Below are 22,927 nucleotides of genomic sequence, written 5' to 3' on the forward strand. Positions count from 1 at the left end.
AATTGAGATGACCCGAAGAAACCTACAACTTTGAAATGGAGGAAATTTCATGCCGGATATGAACGTAGTCGAAATATTTACATTAAGAGGCAAAATTTCGGTATGAACCACTCCCCCCTCCCCTTCCCCCCAAGAAAAAAAGAAAGGGTTCAAGATTCGAGATAAAAAGGCCTAGGAAATTTCCTCCATCATAGCAAATGCAAACTTTCTTCAGGAAACCCCCTCCCCCCCCAAAAAAAACCCACCGGTTTCATAAATAAATATATATATATATATATATACTGTAAATTACTGTATATGTACATAGGCGTAGGAGGCGGGGGGGGGGGCTGCAGCCCCCCTCCAACCAAAATTTTTTGTGAAAATTCGGGCAATATGCTGAGAATTTTTCGGGCACCTACTGAAAGAAAAATAATTTGCAATGTGTTTTTCAATGGTTAAACTGATATTATTATTATCATTATTTTGTCACAGCTTCTTCAATAATTATAACCAATATGGAAGGGTAATAACACGGCAAATGATTGTATGTTATTGACATGCGATGTAATAACCGATGCATGCCTATAAGATATGCACATTAACATGTTGAACGCCCGCGGAGCGCGTGAAAAATTGTTGTTCTATTTTTCGGGCAAGTCATTACAGCCCCCCCCCCCCCCAAATCAAATTGGGCTCCTACGCATATGTATAGGTATACTACATATATGTATATATAGTATACCTATACTGTAATTTACAGCATGTTGTTACTCAAGTTTCACCCCTCAATGCGATCATCAGACAACTGATGAGTTCTATAATAAGATGCACTCATGAATATAGGAAAAAAAGTAGTAAATAGCTAAATATTTTATATATATATATATTTTATATTTTGTCGTTTAAAAAAATTCACACATTTTCATTAAATTAGAGTTAAAACCAAATTCAAATGAGACATCACAACATATAAAGAAGGTAATAAATAACATGAAGTTCCTGCATTCCAAAGAAAACAAATGCATAAACCAACAACCACACTCAGAAGAGGTTTAATAAATGGGATACCGTCTTTTCTCACTACGAATGACAATCGAATATAAAATAAATTCCAACTATATATCTGAAAATTCATTCAATGGGGCATCCATATTCTTTGTAAATGTTCTAAAATGGTAAATGATTTTTGCTAATATAATTTGTTATATATTTGCATTCAGTATCAAATTCTAAGATTAATGCTGGTAGATAATATTTAATATCTGGGACACAAAAAATTCTACAAAGGTTTATGTTTTGAATTTGTTGATATTGGTGAGCAATGAATATTAATTGGCAGTGAACTGACTATATGCACAAACATTATGAAGAAATTACTTTGAACTCCTGTGTAGGGAACATAAAAAATTGAAATTTGGGTGTTGCCAACTCTCAGCTTTGAAATGGTATAAAAAGGCCAGTCTTTGACCTACAAAACTGTATCCCACACGGCCACCCATACCGTATGCAGCACAACCAAGGTTACCAACGGTAATCATACAAGCAAGCCAGTGCTAATATAAAGGCCCCTATAATTCTTTCTGCCATATAATACCAGGCCCTCTCCATATTTCTCAGAGCCCCTTACTTCACTCAGGCCCTAGAACTATAGCCTAGCCCCTCCCCCCCTCTCCTACCCCATCAGGCATGCCAATAGGCAATAAGTAGTTATATACTTAACATAGAAGTTGATCCATATGTCAGATATCCTACACTAGTGTATACCATAGTTAACGCTTGTTAACCAACCTTTAACTTTGTTGGTGTGGATTATTCTCCGTGTGTCAGAGACCGTGACCATACTCAAATAGCTCCCCCCACCCCCCCTTCCCCCAAAAAGATAATGTAATTACTAAATCTTCATGGCAACAATTCCTAAACATAAGCACCATTGTGAAATTTAATAAAATATTAAAATTATCATTTTCAACGTAATTTTCTAGAAAATTCCAATATTCTATTATCATTTTCTTTTTCCTGTTCCACATATTTTGCACCCCCTCCCTGCCTGTCTCCCTCACGCCCTTTCAAAAAGAAGAGTAAGAATATAATAAAGAATTTTAATTGACATTCATAGTACATTGTGACTGATCTTATGTTTAGATACTCCCCAAAATATTCAAACGATGTCAAATAAACAAGTTTTATACACAAATTCACAATTCTGTGTTATTTACCATTTAATTTTGTTGATATGGATTGATACAATAACACTGATATATATTGCACAGGTGGGTGTTCGGGAAACATCAACATTTCAACCATAGATTCTCCTCCATTTGATTGCATCCAACAGCTTCATCCCGCTGAACTCTTCCATTTCCTGGATGTCCATCTCTCTACAGATATAAATACCTCTCAAGTCAAGATCTTGTAGCTGTCAATAGGCAAAGTCTTCATTTCGCTGATGCAGTCTATGTAAAAATAAAGCAATAATTGAATGAATGAATGAAAAATACAAAAAAAAACAGATATCAGTTATAAATCACAATGAATTGCATATGATGTTACAAATCTAGAAATGAACATTTAGAAAGGTATCTCCAGAAATATTTCATGTCATAAATCACTTAATAATTTGAATGTTTTGGGGGCCCTGAAGCTGCTGCCTTTTGCTTTAATTTGGTTACATTTTTCTTTTAATATTGTGTGAAACTATGAACATCCTAGAACAATGCACTTCATTATCATGAATAGTGTAGGTCGAGTGATAAAAACTTTGATTGAATCATTCTTCCCCCTCCCTTCATTTACATATTTTGATTGACAAAGAAGTGTAGGGGGTGTGCTATGACAGATTACATTTGTAGTTCCACTTTGTTTCAAAGGTTTTATTATTTTTGCACGTTTGTTTGCTTGTTTTTGTTTAATACATTGCATATAAACCAACCATGGACAAAGTAAACCTCCATATTTTTTTCCGCATCTTTTCTATTTAGTAATTTTATGTAACATTGCTATTTCAGGGTATTCTTAAAGGTGAGCAGAACCAATTTAATTTAATTTTCTTTTTCTGTAAAACGGTATTTAAAGTTTTCTTATACTATTTTGCCTCAAATTTTACAATTTCACATTTCAATCTTGGTGTTCAAGTTGGTCGGATCAGACAAATATCCACGACTCTGTGAGGTAAAATGCTATGTAATGTATGCCATATCAAACAGTGAATTAATCTATAGCAGTTATCGATCATCGTGAGTTGTAACAGGTCTAGCATATTGAGAGTAAACTTAACATTAATGTATTTCCAGCTCAAATTTGTTCCGTTCATATAATATCGTTCACACCTGCATGCCAATATGTGTTACCTAGGTTCATGACCCCCATGCACTCTGAATAATAGGCAGCTGTTGAGTGAGCATTGAATATTCATTCTTATCTTATGATGATATATATCAACTCGAACAAAGACCGCAAGCATCCAATATATTCTCTCATGCATAAAACACCCACAACCACCAGTATTTTGGAAATATTGTTATGAAGCTCTAAATTGAGGTGAATCATTTAAAAACAGTAAAAAAACTGATTGTTCAAAGTTTGTTATGATCGAAGGCAAAGAGTGTATGAGCTACATTTGCTGCTACTGAGAGATTTAGATATATATATATTGCATAATTACCTAATACCCATCTCTCTTGAACTGCATGGACATCTGCAGGACGGGCACACTCCCCTATGCAGAGGTCAGCTTGCTGAGGGCTTTTACAGATGGCACCCCCGCAGAGTTGTAAGAGATCCAGCAGCCTCTCTTTAGGCGGGGAGGATGATTCACTGACGAAGAAACCCTCAAATTCCGAGAAGAGATTCAGATGACAACCCTCTGTTTCTGACTGTAATTTAAGTTCTCTTGAAATCTACCATAAGAAATTACAGAAATGAAAAGGAGACTATTAACGAGGTGCCCATCTTCTTGAGAGGCTAGCTGGGGGGATTAAAAGGTTGACTGTTTGAGAACCTGCAAATCCTGGTCAGGATCGAATGGACCCAGGCTGGGTCTTTATCTGCAACATTGCGAGGCCTGGGAAGTGTCTGGTGTCATTTCCGGCGATCTAGGAGGTTTTTTTAACCAAACATATCTCTGTACGCTACTCACCAACCTATGGTGGCTCTTCGCTTAGATTGTGGGATATGCGCGCTTTGATAATTAAAGTTTGTGGATATGTTCACAACTTTGCCCACCCAGGCTCCGGGGGCTGGCTACGCCCCTGGACCCAGCAGTGCCCTTCACCAGAGGTGTACAGAAGAAATTGTGAGATCACTTTTAAAACTCACTAGCCCTGTATTTATTTCAAAAACATTATACCTTACCCCTGAAAGATGATAAATGCAAGGCCTGATAGTCAATGTTATTGACTGACAGTCACTGTTATGTAAAAATAACTGCTTGTCATTATTTAATAATAAAAAAATAACCGGTTCTGTAGCCGAGTGGAAAAAGGCAGTGGCATTTGAACAATGAGGCTTAACAATCGGGTTCGATACCTGGCCAGGTTATATAGTATGGTGGGTTTTTCATCCAAGAGCAATCTACGATTTTCCCATCTGAAATGACTTTCTAAATTGAAAAGATTCCAAATTTGAGTTTAAATGTTGTTGGAAGCCACCCGACATGTAAGTTGTAATCCATAAGCCCTTGCGGGTTTCTCCCTCACTTGTGGTCGCTTTAGCGTCGTAAACACAACTGCTGATTATTATTTATTTAATGTACAAATTTATCATTACCTTGGCAGCTGGGAATGCACTGTGAACTTCAAAAGGTTCTTCAGGCAGCCAGTACCCACTTTCCAAAGAGTTTAGAACCTGTGAAGTAAATGCAACATGATGATAGATCAGTAAATACACAATGGAATTTGGTGCAATCTTGTTTGTTTAATTAATTTAAAGTAATAGATGAAATATTCAGGTAGCTTAACCCCTCTAAAAGAGTGGTATAAGGTTCCACCCAAGGGTGAAAATAAAGAGAGCGCCAGGGAGCAACCAGACCCCATAAATTTCCAAACAGCCCCATTAGATTCCTGCAAGAATAATTGTCAGCAGTCATTTTTAATGTTTAGTAGTGCCCAGTAAAGATACCACTTTCTTCCCTTTCTTTTTAAGGCAAAATAAAATAGCAAACATACATCATACATCTGCATGATAGTTATGGGTAAGATGATGGTGAACCAGGAGCAACTTTTAACAGAAAGTGACCTGCGGTCATCGAAGCCTTAATTTCAGCTTGGTACCACCAGATTATGAAGAACAAAAGTGCTGCTTAAAAAACACTAAAAGTAGTCATAGCTATTATAATGACCCAATATAAATTTCATTGTTTTCCAATATGACTGGTAGACTAGAGTTAAGACCAGTTAGCCCAAGCACCTACGTCTCCATGAATCAAACCAATGTTGTGCAGACATATTCTAAAGACAACGAACATGGTTCCGGAGGCACATAAAGACTGACAGGCCGGTTGCAAGATGGTTTTGACCACCAATGACATCCTGCCATTCCATTTGAACATCCCTTCCCTACTAAAGTTCCTAATCAAAAACCTAAGTCCCTCCAACCTCACCCCCACCCCTCCCCCTTCAACCCCACCCCAAATATCATAATAATCATAATAAATAAGTTCTTAATATAGCGCCAACTACCAAAAGGCCTCTAGGCGCTTTACAAAACCTAAAACAAATAAAAAAATAAAAAGACAGATAAATCAAAGGAATAAAAGTCTAGAAAACACATAAACGAAAATTAAACAGTATGTAAAGTACGAACACAAAAATCTAAAAACACGAGAAGACTATAAAACAGACCAAAACCTATAAAAAACAAAACAAATAAGCACATAAATATCCCCTGGATACCTCCAACCTTCATCTTTACATAAAGTACATTAAGTGCCATAGCATTTAACATGATAAATACTGACCCACTCTTTTGAAAGCAGCCAGCATCCATTAGCAATTGCTGATAGTACATTCAAGGTCCTCCTCTGGTCCCCGGTGATGATGTGAGTGGTTGTAGGACCGACGGTGTCTGTGACTTTGTAACCTCCAAGATTACGAACAACAGAAACCATAACATCCTGATCGCTGCAATGGAATATCATTTTCGTAGAGTCTCGTGAACATCGCAAGATACAAGAATAATCACTGGTTTTATAATACTTGTGATAGAGAATGAAATAAACTATTGTGATATATTTTATCTTCTTTTCCTTCTTTTTTTACTAAAACAGGTAGAGTTTGAGAAACAATTTTACTGAGATAGAAACATCAGATGTGTTATATGAAATAATTTTTAAAAAAATTCAAAATGCCTTGCTGCAATTGACTTTCTAAGAATGGTCATAGCTTGGGCAAGAATATGTTTCACAACAAGCCATCGACAAAAGGGTCAGTCACAAAAGGGTCAGTCACAAAAGGGTCAGTGGCAAAAGACAAAGTTAAACCTTTACATTGCTCACTCATGTTCTTTGGATGAAGAAAAATGCCCAAGATTGTCCGATATTGGTCAACACCAATTACCACGTTGGTGAACAAATATTGAGAATGGCCAATTGATCCTCTGATATAAATTTTAACAGGCCAAAATTTAGGGCTACAAATGTGTGATTCACGATCTAAACTACAAGAAAAAAAGAAAAAAATTAGGAACTTGGTTACCTTCTGTGCATGCTAGTCAGCACTATCGTTGGTTTCCTTGTCTGCAGAGGAAGGCAAAACAAAGCTGAGATTGAGCAATGTTTAGTTAAGGTGTTATGATAGTTGAAAATCAAAACAATATATATTCATCAGTGCGGGGGGCGCATCATAACTTGCCATATGAGGCTGAGAAAATACGAAAATGGGCAGGACAGCTAATGGGGCTCTCTCCAGCGTTACTGCAGTGGGTGCTGTTGTATTGGTTCTAATGACCATGATCTATACTGTTTTACGGATCTCTGAAGCAAAGTAACACGATCGCGTGAAAAGCGCTCCAAAGAATGCAGACGTTGCTGGATGAACGTGCACACGGATGCGTTGGGTTGATAGTTCAAGGTTCCTCTAGTGGGATCTACTTAAAGAGGACCTAAAGAGTAGATTCAATTTACCTTGTTTCCAGGGGCAACTTTTCTGTTCTTACTTCTAGCATTCTTCCTCTTCCTTTCTTGAGTTTCGACATCTCCAACCTCTTCAGCTGAAAGAAGATCAAAAGGTACAAATATGACAGAGACGTTGTGTGTGACGTTGTTTCAGCGGATTAGACTTGGCTTGTTATCTGTGTTACCAGGGTGATTGCGTGTGCTACATGTATCATATATGGGAAGGCGAGGAGACTGAGTGGAGTTGCCCCACCCCCCCTCACACTTTTAGAAATTTTGTTAAAATGGACGGTGCTAAGACACAAAATGCTGCTACATTTTTGCAAGTTTTGAAGAGTATGCAATTTTCAACTGCTCAGGATGTACTTTACATGTTATATTCTTTTTGGGGGGAGAAGTGGGTTCTGAAACCACCAAACCCTCCCCCCTCCATCCAGGCCAGACAATATATGTGTATGCACCATGGACTCATGCTTTGTTTAACATTCTCTTTGAGTAATGTATAGATCGCAGCTGTTTCAAATTCTAAAATTCTACATTTTAGCTGAACTTTGCTGCATATTCTCCTCCCTATTTTGTCCCCCCCCCCCAATCCCCTCTCCTACCATACAGGCTCTGAGCATCTTATCAGAACCATCTCCCTGTAGAGATGATGACTTTAATCTCTTTCCTTTCTTCCCTGCTGCAGCTGTTCTTATCCTCCTCCCTATTTTGTCTCCCCCCCTCATCCCCTCTCCTACCATAAAGGCTCTGAGCATCTTACCAGAACCATCTCCCTGTAGAGATGATGCCTTTAATCTCTTTCCTTTCTTCCCTGCTGCAGCTGCTCCTCTGTTAACATCTGTCTCCTTTCTTGCTTTTGTGCCATTCTCTTTGAAGTCCTCCACACTTCTCCTACTTGGCTGAATCATTTCTATAAGTGATTCTGTTTGTGATCCTATTACTGTTGCTGAAATGAAGGATAGCCATGCGGTACACAATGTTAATTGGTAACAATATTTAATTTGGTCGCCATTGATACTGCACTATGTGTCAGCTTGTCAAAGTTATCCAAAGCCATATCTGTACTAAAAGCAATGAAAATTGCTTTAGTAATTTAAGACTTAAAAAATTAGTAATGATTAGAAAATTGAGCCCAACTAAAGCCAAAAATATGCTGTTCACATGTGACCAATGGTTCAAAGTAAGATAGTAAATTCAGTGTCTGGGTATTCCATTTACGAACACATTTCAGCATGTTCAATTACAAGGTGATTCACTTTTACGAATCTCCACCAGAACTTGTAAATTTTCACTCGAGTATCAGACATGAAGCTTACTTTTTTGCATGCTCTAACCTCCTAGTCCTATTCATTTTACGAGTCTCTCCTGTCTGGGGGTCACTTGTGAATTTCACCTCAATGTACACAACCTCGACTAGAGTAATTTTCACGAGAGAACCTTCTAAACCCCTAGCTTGATCCACTTTAAGAGGCTTTCTCACTTCATTTGTACATATTAATTTGAACAGAGTGGCAGTCTAAATTTGTTAATTTCACTAAACACTCTCTTTGATACAATAATTGCATGCCAGCATGCTCCAGACCTCCAAATGAACTCACGTTAAGGGTCTTGTCCATTGCATATACTTATATATACAGTCAACCCTCACTCATTCATTTCACAGCACAACGAACGACACATTGGTATGATGCGACTATCAAAATTAAGCTACTTACGGGTCACTATTGACTAGTGCCCTTAATATTACAAAGCAATTGAAAACACAGAAAATGAGAGAATCAAATTCAAAGTAAAGTCGTACACGAATGATTGGAACACACATAATCTCGAAAAATCAAGTTCACAATAGCTTTAGGGCACTTATTATAACCTTTCTCTTGGTATTTTAAAACTGGTCATACTAACTGAAAACTATCACATCGAGCTAGGTGTTAGTGTCCATGCATAGCAGATTGTGGTTAATATACCACAAACTAAAGCACAACAATATTTGTGTTAATATTTTGGGACATTCACCAGTGAACAGTCAAGGAGTTTTCAATTAGCTGATACATCTCGAAACTTTAATTGAGAATGAATAATATGAGTTGATTTTCTGATGATACCTTCATTTTTCTTGGCTTCTCCTCTTGATGTAGAATCATCACCTCCCACTGGCTGTTTCCTTTTAGCCAAAGATGACCTTTTGATGGAGAGTCCATCTTTATGCTCTTTCACATTATCGCAGGAAGACGATTTGGGTTCGATCAGAATAGAGGGCGGTTCATCCGATGGTTGCATCTTCAACAGTCTCCTTCGTTTGGGTTTCCTCTTCGCAATATCTTCTCCAGATGTCTCAGTTAATGACCTCTTCTGACCTGGGGTCTCACTCAGTTCCTCTTTGCTGTTCTCTGCATCATCCCTGTCAAGACTTCCGTCATTAGGAGTAAATTGTGTCCTTTTATTGTCTTTCTTCATCTCTTTCACATCCTCGTCCCCTTTCTCTGAGTTGTTACATCCATCTTCGTCGACCTGTTCTCTCGTGAGACGATCTTCTGGCGAGTCCAGGACGACGGTAGGGGACTCCGATTCCGGCCTGACCTTTGACCCTCTCTTGATCTTTGATTTTCTTGATAACTGTTTAGAGTGACCTTTGACCTTTGCTCCCTTCTCTCCACAAACAATTCCTTTCTGAAGTTGCACAGAATTTGTGATGTCAATCATGGTGGTCTGTTTCACCGATTCTGATATTCGACCAGGACACTCTGTGACGACATCGAAACAAAAATGATCCTTCCTGGATGTTGTCAAACATCTTACTTCCTTCTTCTGACCGCTCAGGTCTTCCTCTTGCCCGCCTTGGCTGAAAGGATTACTCATCGTTGACCGTCTTGAGCTCCTCCTTCTTCCTAGTTTCGATCCCCTTGGAGTTGCTCTCATCTCAGAATCTGTTGCCTCCATCGAGACGTCCGCATTCTCCGGCCCTTTCCGTTCCCTTGCGACAGGTTCCTTTGGTTTCTCAGACAAGTTAGAGACAGAATCATTTCCTACATTTAAAGGTCCCTCTCCATTACTGGATTTCATATTAATAACGTCATTGAGACTAGAGTCAACACCCTTCCTGGAAATATAACTGCTCCTCTTTGTTTTTCGAATGTCCCCTTTAGCCCCTCCCAAGTCCCTCCTTGAAAGTCCAGATGGCTGAATCTTTTTCACAGATGGACTGTCTTCTCTTGTAACTTTTGCCGATGACCTTCGACCTTTCCGCGGTACGGATGCTGCTATGACTTCCTCTACCCCGGTGCATTTATCGTCACCGTGAGTTGGTACAGGAGATGAATATTCACGACCTTTCTGTAACTCCGTCCCCTCGCAAGGATTGCCTGTTATATCATCCTGTGGCATTGACTTGTCTTGACCATATACTGATGGATTAGCCTGGAAGAGAACCTTGGAATACTTGGTCTTATCACCATGGTGATGAACGGTCTTCTTTGAGGCCAGACAAACCTTCTCCAGTGGGCTTGGTTCATCTGTATCAGAATACAGCAGGCGGTCAATCAGCGAGCTGACGATCTCGGGTTTTTCTATCGGCGAACAGTGTCCGGAACTGGAGGAGTTGAAAGTGGCGCAAGTGGGAGAGTCCCCCAGACATGGCTTTTCTGAAAAAAACATAAACAAATGAATCAATTAAAGTCTTTTACTATGGAATTCAGTGCTGTAAACTATAACACTGAGTAATCTTTGAACAGGAGATGTAAATGGGATGATCAATAGGTTTCCATAAACCACCAGGAGCCATATTATCTTCATCTATTTCAAATTGCTGCTGTGCAGTGGGTTTTAGGTGGGTTTTCTGATCGATTTTACATTTTTAGTTTGTGAAGAGGAAAACTGTGTGTTATATTCATTCAAGTCTTTGTATTGCTTGCACTGCAGTTATGTTGTATAGGGTGGATTTAGATTCCTCAGTGTTTGACAAAGTGACAGTCCTCGACCCATTAGGTGCAAACGTTAATCGCAGGCCCCTTGATTCCAGCACTCATCAAACAGAGAAGAGTTTATTTATCTGGCTTCTATTTGCAATATTTGATCACATGAATAAGGTATTAATTGAGCTTCTAAACTAAATAAAATATTTTTTTCATTGTTGATTTATGTTCAGTTAAATAGTCTCTGCTCTGGAGTCAGGCTATACTCACGATGATCCACCGGGGATTGGGTTCGAATAGCTTTGAGTTTATCCAGGCATGCCCTCATACTGTCTGGAGTACTGGGAATGAGAGACGGGGAAAATGGCAGACCTGGGAGATACTGGGAGATTGAAAAGACAAAGAGAAGGACAAAGACAAAACAGTTAATAACACTGACAATAAGGTGTACCTTTGACCAGGACTAATCCATCTACTCACACTGGTTACGTACTGACAATAATGATTATTGACCAGGACTAATCCACTGCTTACCCAGGTTACCTACCCTGACAATCTTCAGGACTAATGCTACTTACCCAGGTTACCTACCCTGACAATCTTCAGGACTAATGCAACTTACCCAGGTTACCTACTCTGACAATCTTCAGGACTAATGCTACTTACCCAGGTTACCTACCCTGACAATCTTCAGGACTAATGCTACTTACCCAGGTTACCTACCCTGACAATCTTCAGGACTAATGCTACTTACCCAGGTTACCTACCCTGACAATCTTCAAGACTTAATCTACTTACCCAGGTTACCTACCCTGACAATCTTCAGGACTAAAGCACTACTTACCCAGGTTACCTACTCTGACAATCTTCAGGACTAATGCTACTTACTAAGGTTACCTACTCTGACAATCTTCAGGACTAATGCTACTTACCCAGGTTACCTACTCTGACAATCTTCAGGACTAAAGCACTACTTACCCAGGTTACCTACCCTGACAATCTTCAGGACTAATCCACTGCTTACCCAGGTTACCTACTCTGACAATCTTCAGGACTAATGCTACTTACCCAGGTTACCTACTCTGACAATCTTCAGGACTAATCCACTGCTTACCCAGGTTACCTACTCTGACAATCTTCAGGACTAATGCTGCTTACCCAGGTTACCTAATCTGACAATCTTCAGGACTAATGCTGCTTACCCAGGTTACCTAATCTGACAATCTTCAGGACTAATGCTACTTACCCAGGCTGGGCTCTGACGATAAGGTGTATCTTTAACCAAGACTCGTCCAGGTATTGAAACTGTGGAAAACAAAACGGAAGAAAAAAATGACAAAAATTTTGCATACCTTTAGAAATGTACATGTGTCAAATTCATGATTCTTGGTAAAGGCAGCACAAGAAATAAAATCAAAATAGGATTATAAATGTCCCATACATCGTTAATATTCTCATTAGGGTACCCCAACTTTGTGGGACAGTACAGAGCCATAAAACATCACTCCATTTTGTTGTAAAATTTGTATATTACTAAAGTCTTAATAACCTCATTTCCAATTATACTTATCTTTTATATATTTTTATTTTTGAATTATTTGCATTTTGTTAGAAATATTTCCACAAAATTTTGCACTAACCTCAGAATTTCCATAGTAGGATGCCAAAGCTGATACTATTGGATTGATATCATCAATAATGTGTTACACAAACATACTACAATAATGTCCTGTGATGACCAGTCTGAGCTACATATTTAATCCAACTAACCATCTAACAGAAGCAAAAGACACCAATATATATGTTAAGTCTATAGTTATACATATGTCTACACTTATACAACTATACTTATATAAATCAGTCTATACTTATAAATGTATTTAAGTATAGACTGATATACCAGTATAAGTTTAGACCTATAAGTATAGATTGATATGTATATGTCTAAACATATACCAGTCTATACTTATACATATATCAGTCTATAATTATAAATATATGAGATCCACACTGAGGGCTTCATCGTTTTTGAAAAAAATAAGAAAAGCTCATCCAAATTATGTCTCTGTATTTTGATGGCCAGAAATCAAACTGTTAACTTTGGTCTGCTTTCTTGGTTTGGTTTTTCTAAATAGAAATGCATTAATACCTGCAATAAGTTTTTAAAAACAAATGTTTAAGCCTAAGCTCCTAACGCATTTATGGCCGATGTTCTAGGATCTGTCATAAATTACGCATCAAACTCTGTGCTGCAGCTCTTAACGTTACAACTGAACCATGTTTGAGCACGAGAAAATACTCCATAACACTTTAAAGGAACAAGTTACTATCGCTAGGAAAACCCATGAAGATATCATGTGTAGCAGACAATGCTAATTTCAGATTGGGAAAAGACCTTTAAAATCGACTGCTTGTGAGCAAATGTTAAGGTGTATATTGTTACTCAATTTTTATCATTATTTCAGTCTGTTTCCATCTCAGTACCCCTAGAGTATCGTTTAATTTATTTATCTTTTTCTTTAACTCTCGCCACGGTATTTTGTAGGTTTTCTAGGTTTAGTTTTCTAGGCCCCCTGAGAGAGATGTTTATCAAGTTACAGAAATTCTATGAGATGTTTGGAACTTCCCAGGGAAGTATGATACTAGCAACCTTTTTTTTTTTTTTTTTTTTTTTTTTTTTTGATCAGGAGTATTTAATTTCAGAAATGTGCGATAAAATTTACTTGGCGATGGGACATCTCTTTTCCTTCTCTTGGCTAATCTCTCCCTGCTGTCTTGGAGATCTTCTTCTAAATCTTTAGGTTCCATGAATTTTCTTCTCTGCAAAGAAGAGAATAACTACAGGTTCACACATATTTCAGGCAAGATTCGTGTGACGATGCTCTAAATTTTGCTCCCGACATCTGCGAAGGGGGAAGGGGAGGAGGCGAGGGTGAATACAGTTTGTCACAAAGACCTTTGAACAAAACTTATCATCACAAGAACTTCAAAATTTACATCTTGAATAATTTAATGAATGAATTGCTACATGGTCTGGCCATTGGCTTTCCAGCAGTTCAGAAACACTTTTAACTTAATCATAAAATCACTTCAGGTGAAATGGGGAGGAAAATAAGCCAATAATCCAATGGTCTATTCATCGCCCACCGTTCTGGCACCTGCTATGTCAGAAAATAACATCTTTAAACAAGTTTCTACCATCTATTCACAAGGACAGAGGAGCAATATGACGAGAATACTGATGAAAAAAACAAAAGTTAGACACAGTGGTATGTGCAAAGAAAAGGGGACGGGGTTGTAGCGGCCATTGTTAGTCAAAGGAAATAATTCCGCTCGGATAAATTTCTTACATTTAGTCGGATTGAAGTAGACCACTGCTCCTAGTCTTTCCATGAAGTTTCATGCCCCCCTCCCTAAATCAGATGGGGAAATTTATAATTTGCATTCTCCCCTACCCCGCCCCCTCTCCCCCCTCTCCCCACCTTCTCTCTCAACCTTTGCATCCCATACACATCACTGGTTGGATAGTATAAATGTAATACATATAGACATCTAAGAAGCCAGGAAGTGGATATATCTTCACTAAATTAGCTCACAATTAACTTGAAAATTAAAATGAAAGGCTTATTTTCAACATTCATAAAACAATCACATCATTCCAAATTGAACATGAAACCAAGCAATTTGTAACTACTGCTTTGAAGCAGAAGGCTGTGCTGACAATATAATATCTCTTGCCTGGAAAAAAAAAAATTAAAAAGAAAAACATAAAAAAATTGTAACTTTAGTTATTTACATATTCCAATGTCTGATTGAACCGCTGATCATTTTGTTCAAAACAACATCTTCCACGAGCACAAGTGGCCAAAAGCACTCTAGGGCTTACCTCGTTTATAACATGTGGTAAACCTTGCCTAATACCATGTAAAATTCCTTGTCTGCATGGTACAATTGGGAAAGATGTTACTTTTATTGACTTGAACAGATGAATAATTACTGGCTAGTTGAACCCTTCCTTAGGATGTTATGTTGTGTTGTGTTATTGGCCTGGGAGGCAGCTGTTTTATGACACTCAGCAGTCACATGTGCATGTGATAGAGATGAATGGATTATTACTTACACTTGTCGGTGGCTATCAAATTTACAGTTTTAGCCCACTTTGGATTATTTAACATTGGAAGGCCATTTCAGATGGGGAAACCATGGATTTCTCCTGGATGAAAAAAACCCACCTTACTGTACTTTGGCCGGCCAGGGATCAAACATATGACCTCACATATAATAGACTTCATTGCTTCTAATGTCAATGCCTTTATCCACTCTACCATAGCACTGGTGTTGTGATGTGTTGTGTGAAGTGATGTGATGTGATGTTATATTATGGTATGCTATGATGTTACATTGTTCATTGCTATTAAAGCTGTTGCGTTTATCCACTCTACCATCATAGCACAGGTGTTGTGTTGTGTTGTTTTGTGTGATGTGATGTGATGTTATATTATGGTATGCTATGATACGTTACATTGTTCATTGCTTTTCATGCTAAATTGCCTTTATCCACTCTACCATCATAGCACAGGTGTTGTTTTGTGTGATGTGATGTTATATTATGTTATGCTATGATTTGTTACATAGTTCATCGCTTTAACGTTGTTGCCTTTATCCACTCTACCACAGCACAGGTGTTGTGCTATGTCACCTTAAGTTACGTCATGTTATATTGTGTCATGTCACGTTCTGTTACCAAGTACCTGCTTCAGGCAAGTCACAATTTTCTTACCCTAGTTCTGGGGACGAACAATGGACTTCCTTCCTCTTTACCAACGACAGGAAACATCTTTTCTGCAACATGTTCCTGGTTTTGTTTACAACTGTTCGGGAACAGAAATATGCAGGAATTATCAAAAGAGTTTGAAATTCCACCTTCTGAATATAAACACATAAAGAAGATTTCATTTGATCAAACATTTACTACCAATCAATTTATGATTCAAGCTTGGTTCCGACACTTTTCCAAACTATTTCCCAAAAATCAAGATTTTTTTTCAAGACCAAATCATCTCTATGGTCTACTATGAAACCTGCACAGTAATGAGGGATATACAGTAATGTCAGGCTATCGATGGTAGGTCTAACAATAATTGTAACTCAGATTGCAAAACATATGCTAACACCTATCGTTAACTTACAAAGATTAAAGGAAATTTAAAATCCACAGGAGAGTACAGTACATCCAAACTTGCACACTCCAGACAGAAAATACTCTTTTTGACCAAAACAGAAACCAGTATATAAGTAGTCATAAACATAAGAGCTGTTCAAGTGTGGATTGTCCTCCATTTTGAGGACTAAATTAAAAATTCAAGGACTTTTGAGACCCAGAAGAGGTTTTCTATTTTCCCTGCTGTTTCGCTTCCAGATCGCAAGGGAACCATGTTCAAGAATGGTTCTGGAATTGTTTTTCTTGCAAATCATAGAACTATCATAACTGTACATGAACATATCTAAAGTGTATCTTAGTGAATATAAATGGGAATTTTTTTTTTATTTACTTTGAAAATTTTCTTCAAAGTTTTCAAACTTTAACCAAATAAAACTTGCCTCTAGTAAAAAAAATGATAGTTGCGATATTGAAGTTGCATAAAGTTCTTTGCTTTATAAATATACATGTGAAATAATGCATGTGCCCTTAACCTCACAGACCTCTGCAATGGTTATCCAAGGTTGCATCATTACATCTCAATCCGGGCAATAATGTTCTCTTGAAATTGGTCAGCCGTTATAAGCTACAGTATGTATAGTTTATATTGTTTTATATTCAAAGAAATTGTAACATACTTCCAAGCTCTATCCATATCTGAGTACAAACCCTGCTGATACCACCTGAGCTGCATAAATTTGTGCATTTTGCATGTCACATTCCCATGTTATGCTAGAACCATTATTCCCCATCAACTGCCCTAAGGTTGCCAAGGTGACCATCAGTTTGTTTCAAGCACTCTCCTCTCTTCTCCCCATAACGTTACAGTGTGCCGTTTTTGATAAAATAGGGTTCGGTTTACAGAGAGGTTTTTTTTCCCCTTAATGAACACCATACTGTACAGTACCTCTCCACCCAGAGTACCGAGACCACATGAATTCCTCTTTTTCTTGCCCTCTCTAAGGTTGGTTTCTTTCCATCTTTCCAGATAAGATGGGTCACATTGTTGCTCAGTTTAGAAACAACCTAAATGAGAAGAGAACATGAAAGTAAGGATCAAGAAATTCTGCATTAAACAGATCTACTGTATAGTTGCATTTATGTAATCCATAGACAAAAGTCATGCTCAAAATATGTCAAGTAAAAGCTAAGATACTGTCCTAGCGATAGGCAAATCTCTGTAATTTAGTTGTGTGTACTACAGTGTGCATACTGTACAGAGCTTGCAAAAAGAAAATCCTGCTGTGGTTTAAATCTTACTTACAGACTTTTACAACTGATTTCTCACTGATATGGAACAAATTAAATAATATATAATAATATTAAATAATATTCAGCTTAGTAGATATGGCTGATTTTAACCTGTCCAGACTATGCTTCACAGTTTTCAGTGTACCTCAAGCTCTGCCCCCCCCCCACTCCCCACCCACTCACCAACTCTGCCAAACTTACGTTTGCTCCCAGCTGTTCTAGCTGGTATTGTACTCCTCTTGACCTGTTCTCTGTCTTTGTCCTGACTTCCACATAGGCTACCACATCTGAAAAGGATCAATTTTATGGATGAGAATAAATATGCTAGATTTATGACGCTATATTCTCTTCATGATTTTGCTCCAGCATATCATCTCATGGTTATAATGTTATACTGGATTGTACAGCCATACACATTACATACACTGCGTATATATATTTATTAATGAAGTCATGGAATTTGGAAGGTTACTGACCTAACACACTGTGCAATGTATTCCTTACAGTACCTGTATTTAAATATTGTTTATCGACCCTGATGCACACTTGCAATAATATCAATCACATGTGGCATCAATATCAGTGTATGAAATTTATTATTAAAAAATGTAAATAATCACAATAAAATGTACATATCGATATTAATACCACATGCTTGCAATTATTGCAAGCTACAGTAGGACACCGGGGTTGATTAACACTTTGAGAAAAAACCAGAACATAGTGTTTCATCTCTGTATGCATTGACTATAGTTCACAGTGAAGTACTGTACTGTATATATACTCCGCAGTAATGATAGCAAACCCACACTACAGGCCTGTACTGTATGTTTCCACAAATGGGTATTGGTTTGTACGTACAGTTCCTTAACACTTTATGACACTCAGATACCTGTGTTCAGTTCAACTAAAGACTAGTATTATTGCATATTATGCGCAAAGGCAATTCTAATTCTACTGCTAAATACTTACTGAGTACGAAATAGTCTAGTTTTATATTTAAGGAATATGTAAAAATAACTGTTCAGATTTTGTACAGCCGTTTAGAATACAGTATGATGCACTTTTGTCTTTCATAAAATACTTGGTTCATGTGTACACTTGTCTTTAAAAATAAAATAATTTGCCTCCTGTGTACACACGTTTATCTTCTATACAATGCTTTGGTTCAAAGCCTTACTTAGGCTATTATTTTTTTCTTGCTGATTTATCCTTGAAACCTGTACGTGTGGATTTTTGGTTTAGCTGTCAAAGCCCTCTGTACATACTTAAAATTTCATCAAAATGTATCCCTTTTTTTGAAGAAATGTTCTTTTCCTCTGTGGATTAATGATTGACAAATTATAAAGAAAAATAAATCATTTTTCAGCTGAAGTTTCCTGGTGACATCAGCCATTCTGCTGTTGCCAAATGTATAAATTTACAAAATATCATAAAATTTGAACAATTCATATCTTCACAAGACTTATTGCTATGAGGATGTGGTTTTTATCAAAAATTACAGAAAAATTTCAGTATATTTGCTTTATAGCAATCATCTTCATCCACCAGATTAATTTTAGTTATATTCAGCTCTCAAATTGTCTCACTTTCATTTCATTTTACAGTACAGTATGGTACCTATAACTTATCATTGGAAAAGCACTTCACATGAAAGAGAAATGCAAAGCATGATAGAAATTAACATTCCAATTGAACAAAAGACACTTCTAAGTGTTTGAATTTTTAAAAAGAAAACTACTTACCTTTTAAAACAAATTTGTCATCTTCACTGATGCAATGGACTTCATTGTCATGCAAATCCATTGAGTCTTTGAAACTACAGTAGGGGAAACCTGTCAATCTTTCCTGGTGACGATCTACAAATCGATCTCTTGCAAACTACTGTACCATTAGATCATGATATCTGAGAAAATAATATGGTGTCCTTGATGAGTTACTAAGTCTGCAGTATAGAATGATAGAGTCACTAGAAATAAATAGGTCAAGGGGGTGGGGACATACAATGTGTGCAATGCAAACTGGCGGCTCAGGTGCCAGCACCATTGAAAAGCGATCTCAGTGTGGGGTCCAGCCTTCAGGGTATGATCTTCAAATCAGCAGAATTTTTGAGGTATATGCATATATATTATAGTTATGAATTATGAAACTTACAATATAATTATGTTCTGTAGAAGTCAAAAAGTTACAGCCATTATTTCTTCTTTTCTGTATGACGATATGGCAAATTTTATTTGGCAAGGGTAGACACCAAGTGGAGGGGCGGGGGAGGGGGAGTGGTCGGAGGGAGCATGTTTATACATACCGCCCTTGGCAAAGCTATAGCAACCATGAGAGAACTGATGGGGAGATGTAATACACAGACAAAACAATGTTCTACGTCAGCATTATTTTCTACCTATGGTTACATAGTTTGTAAAGCACAAATAATGTTACAGTACCAGTACAGTATTATTGTCAGCATAGGTTTAATGAGAGGCATCAACAACACAATTTATATAATAGTTTGGCATTTTCTTGAAACTATAAGAAATTATGGATGTTCTGTTCATATCAACCCTTCAGCATTTAAAAACTCAATGAAGTTGGTAACATGATGTTCCCAGACTCAGAACCATTTTCATCAGGATGCAATGTTGGGATGTCATCACAAAGGAACTTTTTTTCTGAATAGGCTAGACCTGATTCAAGAGCTTTCACAAGGCATAAATATTTTCGTCATTTTTATGTTGTTGTTGTTGTAGGAATGGCTTCATATGATAATTAATGTACAAAAAGGCCCCTCAAATCTGAGCGAACTAGGTAGCTACAGTAACCCTAAATTCAAATTCATCAAACTACAGTCTAGCTTAGCTGAATTAGCCTACATTAATAATATTAATAATGTTTGATCTGGCATAGGCCAAGCCTACTGTACTGATGTCAAAATATTAAAAACTTATCACTGAAAGTTAATTGGAAACTTGTGCAAGCTTTCTACAACTTTGTTATGGTTAAGCTATTCCAACAAAGTTAGAATAGGCCTACAGTAGAAGGCAAACTTATAGTCTGATTAGGCATGCCCTAACTTACTCGCCACTACCACTAACTAGTATCTGAATCTGAATGGGTTAAGTCGGCAAAAATCCAACTAGAGGACATAAACGCCAACTGTGTGCTACAAAGTATGAGTAAGAGTATAAGTTATTAGATAACAATTAACAAAACAAGAGTTAGTAAGCTTATCTATGAAACAGTCTAGACTACGTGCATGCACAATGTCTGATGGCAAAGCAATCCAATCTTTTATGGTCTGGGGGAAGAAGAAATTATTTATATTTTGTTCTGATTAGATTGTCTTTATCAATTGATACAAGATTGTTATTGATATTATTAAGCATTTGTAGACGTGTGTGCTTTCTTCTTGTTTATAGCAGGGGCCAATCTAGGCTATAGCTCAAGCATATTTGTCACACTGGATTTACAAGTGTAGACTGCCATACAAATCTGGTTGGTCTTCTTTGAATTGCTTCTACTTTATCCACATCACACTGGTGATGGGGCTCCCAGACTGGCCTGACAATAGTTTTGCATGCTGTAGTTTTAAAGTACTAGCCTACATACCTTTGCACAGTAGGCCCTACAGTTGAAAATTGTGTTTTTCTGCGGGATGGTGGAAACACACTGTGGCGGAAAAAAGTAATGGTAACCTGTAGTGTTTGCATGGGTTATCCGGGTACCCGGGTACCCGCCCGACCCGATACTACCCGGTTCCTAATTTATTACCCGAATCCTAAGCAAAGTGTGATCTAAAAAAAAATTGGCAAGCCGACGGTTAGGCAGATTTCCCATTGACTTAGTGTGGTGTTAGGCTACAATGTGGTTGAAGATAACGGCAATAACGAAGGGGCCCGCTATTCGCGATACTACCCGGTTCCTAATTTATTACCCGAATCATGTGCAAAGTGTGATTGTTTAAAAAAAAATGGCAAACCGATGGTTAGGCTGATTTCCCATTGACTTAATGTGTTGTTAGGCTACCATGTGTTCGAAGATAACAGCAATAACGAAAGCTTTCCATAGATATCTTATAACTGCGTCACAATTTCAGCTAATAAACAGATGGCTAGGCTATACTATCCCCATTGACTTAGTGTGGTGTTAGGCAACCATGTGGTCGAACGTAACAGCAATAACGAAAGTATTCCATGGATATCTTGTAACTGCGTCACAACTCCAGCAAATAAACAGATGGTTAGGCTTAGCTAGATTTCTCATTGACTTAGTGTGGTGTTAGGCTACCATGTGGAAGAAATTATTATTTATTCATTCGTTTATTTCAAAGAAGGAAAGGCTGGAAGTTTACGCGATGTTTATGGATTATAGACGGGATAACTAAAAAATAGTAATCGCAAGTGGCTTTTTACTAATCGTTTATTCCAAATGCGATCAAATTGCCCGAATCGCGCAATCTCGCGGCTAATGCAAACCCTGGGCCTGCATAATAGATAGTAGTAGTATTAAAAACTGTTTAAGAGCTAAATTGGATATTTATATGGTTTGATCCAATAGACGTGCACGAGCTAGCATAAGCAGCGGCGGCAGTGTGATGTTAGTAGTAATGCTAATTATAATTAAATAATTAATTTATTAACAAGTTAATGAAAGAAACAGAAGCAAATAAAAATTATTGAGGGAGGTTTTATACCTTATCTTACACCTAGGTATTTGAACATGAAAACATTGTCAGTAGAGAATATAATGCATTTATTACAGCATCCAATATGTAATTTCTTTAAAATCGTGATACACGAGGGTAAACAAATTTTTTCCGGGTACCCGGATACCCGACGGGTAACGGCCCTCGGGTACCCGGTTCCCGATTTTTGGACCCGTGTAAACACTAGTAACCTGCAGCCTCCACTCAGACCAATGTACATACAGACAGTACTAAATACTTGAGTCTTTACTCACACAGCACAGGCAGGGTAGGCTGATTGTCATGGAAGTCCACTTCTGATAGTTCATTACAGTAGGCCTAATCTACACTAACTAGGCCTATAGGAGTAACACTAGTATTAGTAACAGCAGTCATGTTAGACAGTAAGGCCTTGCTTAGACTACAGTACGTAGTTTAGTGTAATACTAATAGTAATAGTAATAGTAGTTAGAACTAGCCTAGCTGTGGCCTGTAGGCCTAACCTAGAATTAGACTAGTTCGAGCTAGACATTCGTTCAAAAGATCTAGTTGTCCCATACATTGTTTTAAATCTTCCTTGCTAAATAAATGTCGTACATTTAAAATTCGATAAATCATACGTTTGGACGAATTAAGTTACCAAAATCACGAGTACTGTACGTTGTTCAACCCAAACGTCAGGTGAAGTCAAATTTAGCGGACAGCAGCTACACTTGTGCAAAGTCGTTTTTGAGAAACAATGAGTTTGCTGAAATGTAGTTTAAATATTTATAAACGCGACATAAGTTCAGTAC

General features: G+C 37.6%; 1 protein-coding gene across 4 annotated transcripts; it reads right to left on the reverse strand.

Moving 5' to 3' along the window:
- Positions 1–849: 849 nt before the first annotated feature.
- LOC139974486 (microcephalin-like) lies at positions 850–22,908 on the reverse strand. 4 transcript variants are annotated; one of them, XM_071981672.1, is made up of 16 exons: positions 22,774–22,908; positions 19,201–19,361; positions 17,657–17,742; positions 17,112–17,230; positions 15,785–15,875; positions 13,728–13,824; positions 12,251–12,309; positions 11,275–11,386; positions 9,199–10,734; positions 7,854–8,033; positions 7,100–7,185; positions 6,672–6,712; positions 5,936–6,098; positions 4,747–4,824; positions 3,644–3,878; positions 850–2,435 (listed from the first exon to the last, which is right to left on the reverse strand). In XM_071981672.1, exons 2-16 carry the CDS (start codon positions 19,259–19,261, stop codon positions 2,380–2,382), a joined length of 3,000 nt encoding a protein of 999 aa, XP_071837773.1. In that variant the 5' UTR covers positions 19,262–19,361; positions 22,774–22,908; the 3' UTR covers positions 850–2,379. The 4 variants fall into 4 exon arrangements, with proteins under 4 accessions (XP_071837773.1, XP_071837769.1, XP_071837770.1 ...); XM_071981668.1 differs by having other exon boundaries at positions 7,854–8,039; XM_071981669.1 differs by having other exon boundaries at positions 7,854–8,039; positions 22,731–22,832.
- Positions 22,909–22,927: the final 19 nt, after the last annotated feature.

Source organism: Apostichopus japonicus, chromosome 9 (assembly GCF_037975245.1).
Source record: "Apostichopus japonicus isolate 1M-3 chromosome 9, ASM3797524v1, whole genome shotgun sequence".
In the NCBI taxonomy this organism is placed as follows: Eukaryota; Metazoa; Echinodermata; class Holothuroidea; order Aspidochirotida; family Stichopodidae; genus Apostichopus; species Apostichopus japonicus.

What these genes read in the sequence shown, in the direction of transcription:
- LOC139974486 (XM_071981668.1), bottom strand. Translation starts at nt 19,261, where the DNA reads ATGGATTTGCATGACAATGAAGTCCATTGCATCAGTGAAGATGACAAA. An exon ending in TGTTCGTCCCCAGAACTAGG is followed by an intron (nt 13,825 to 15,784) that starts GTAAGAAAATTG and finishes TCTTCTTTGCAG; the next exon opens with AGAAGAAAATTCATGGAACC. An exon ending in AAGAGATGTCCCATCGCCAA is followed by an intron (nt 12,310 to 13,727) that starts GTAAATTTTATC and finishes TGTTTTCCACAG; the next exon opens with TTTCAATACCTGGACGAGTC.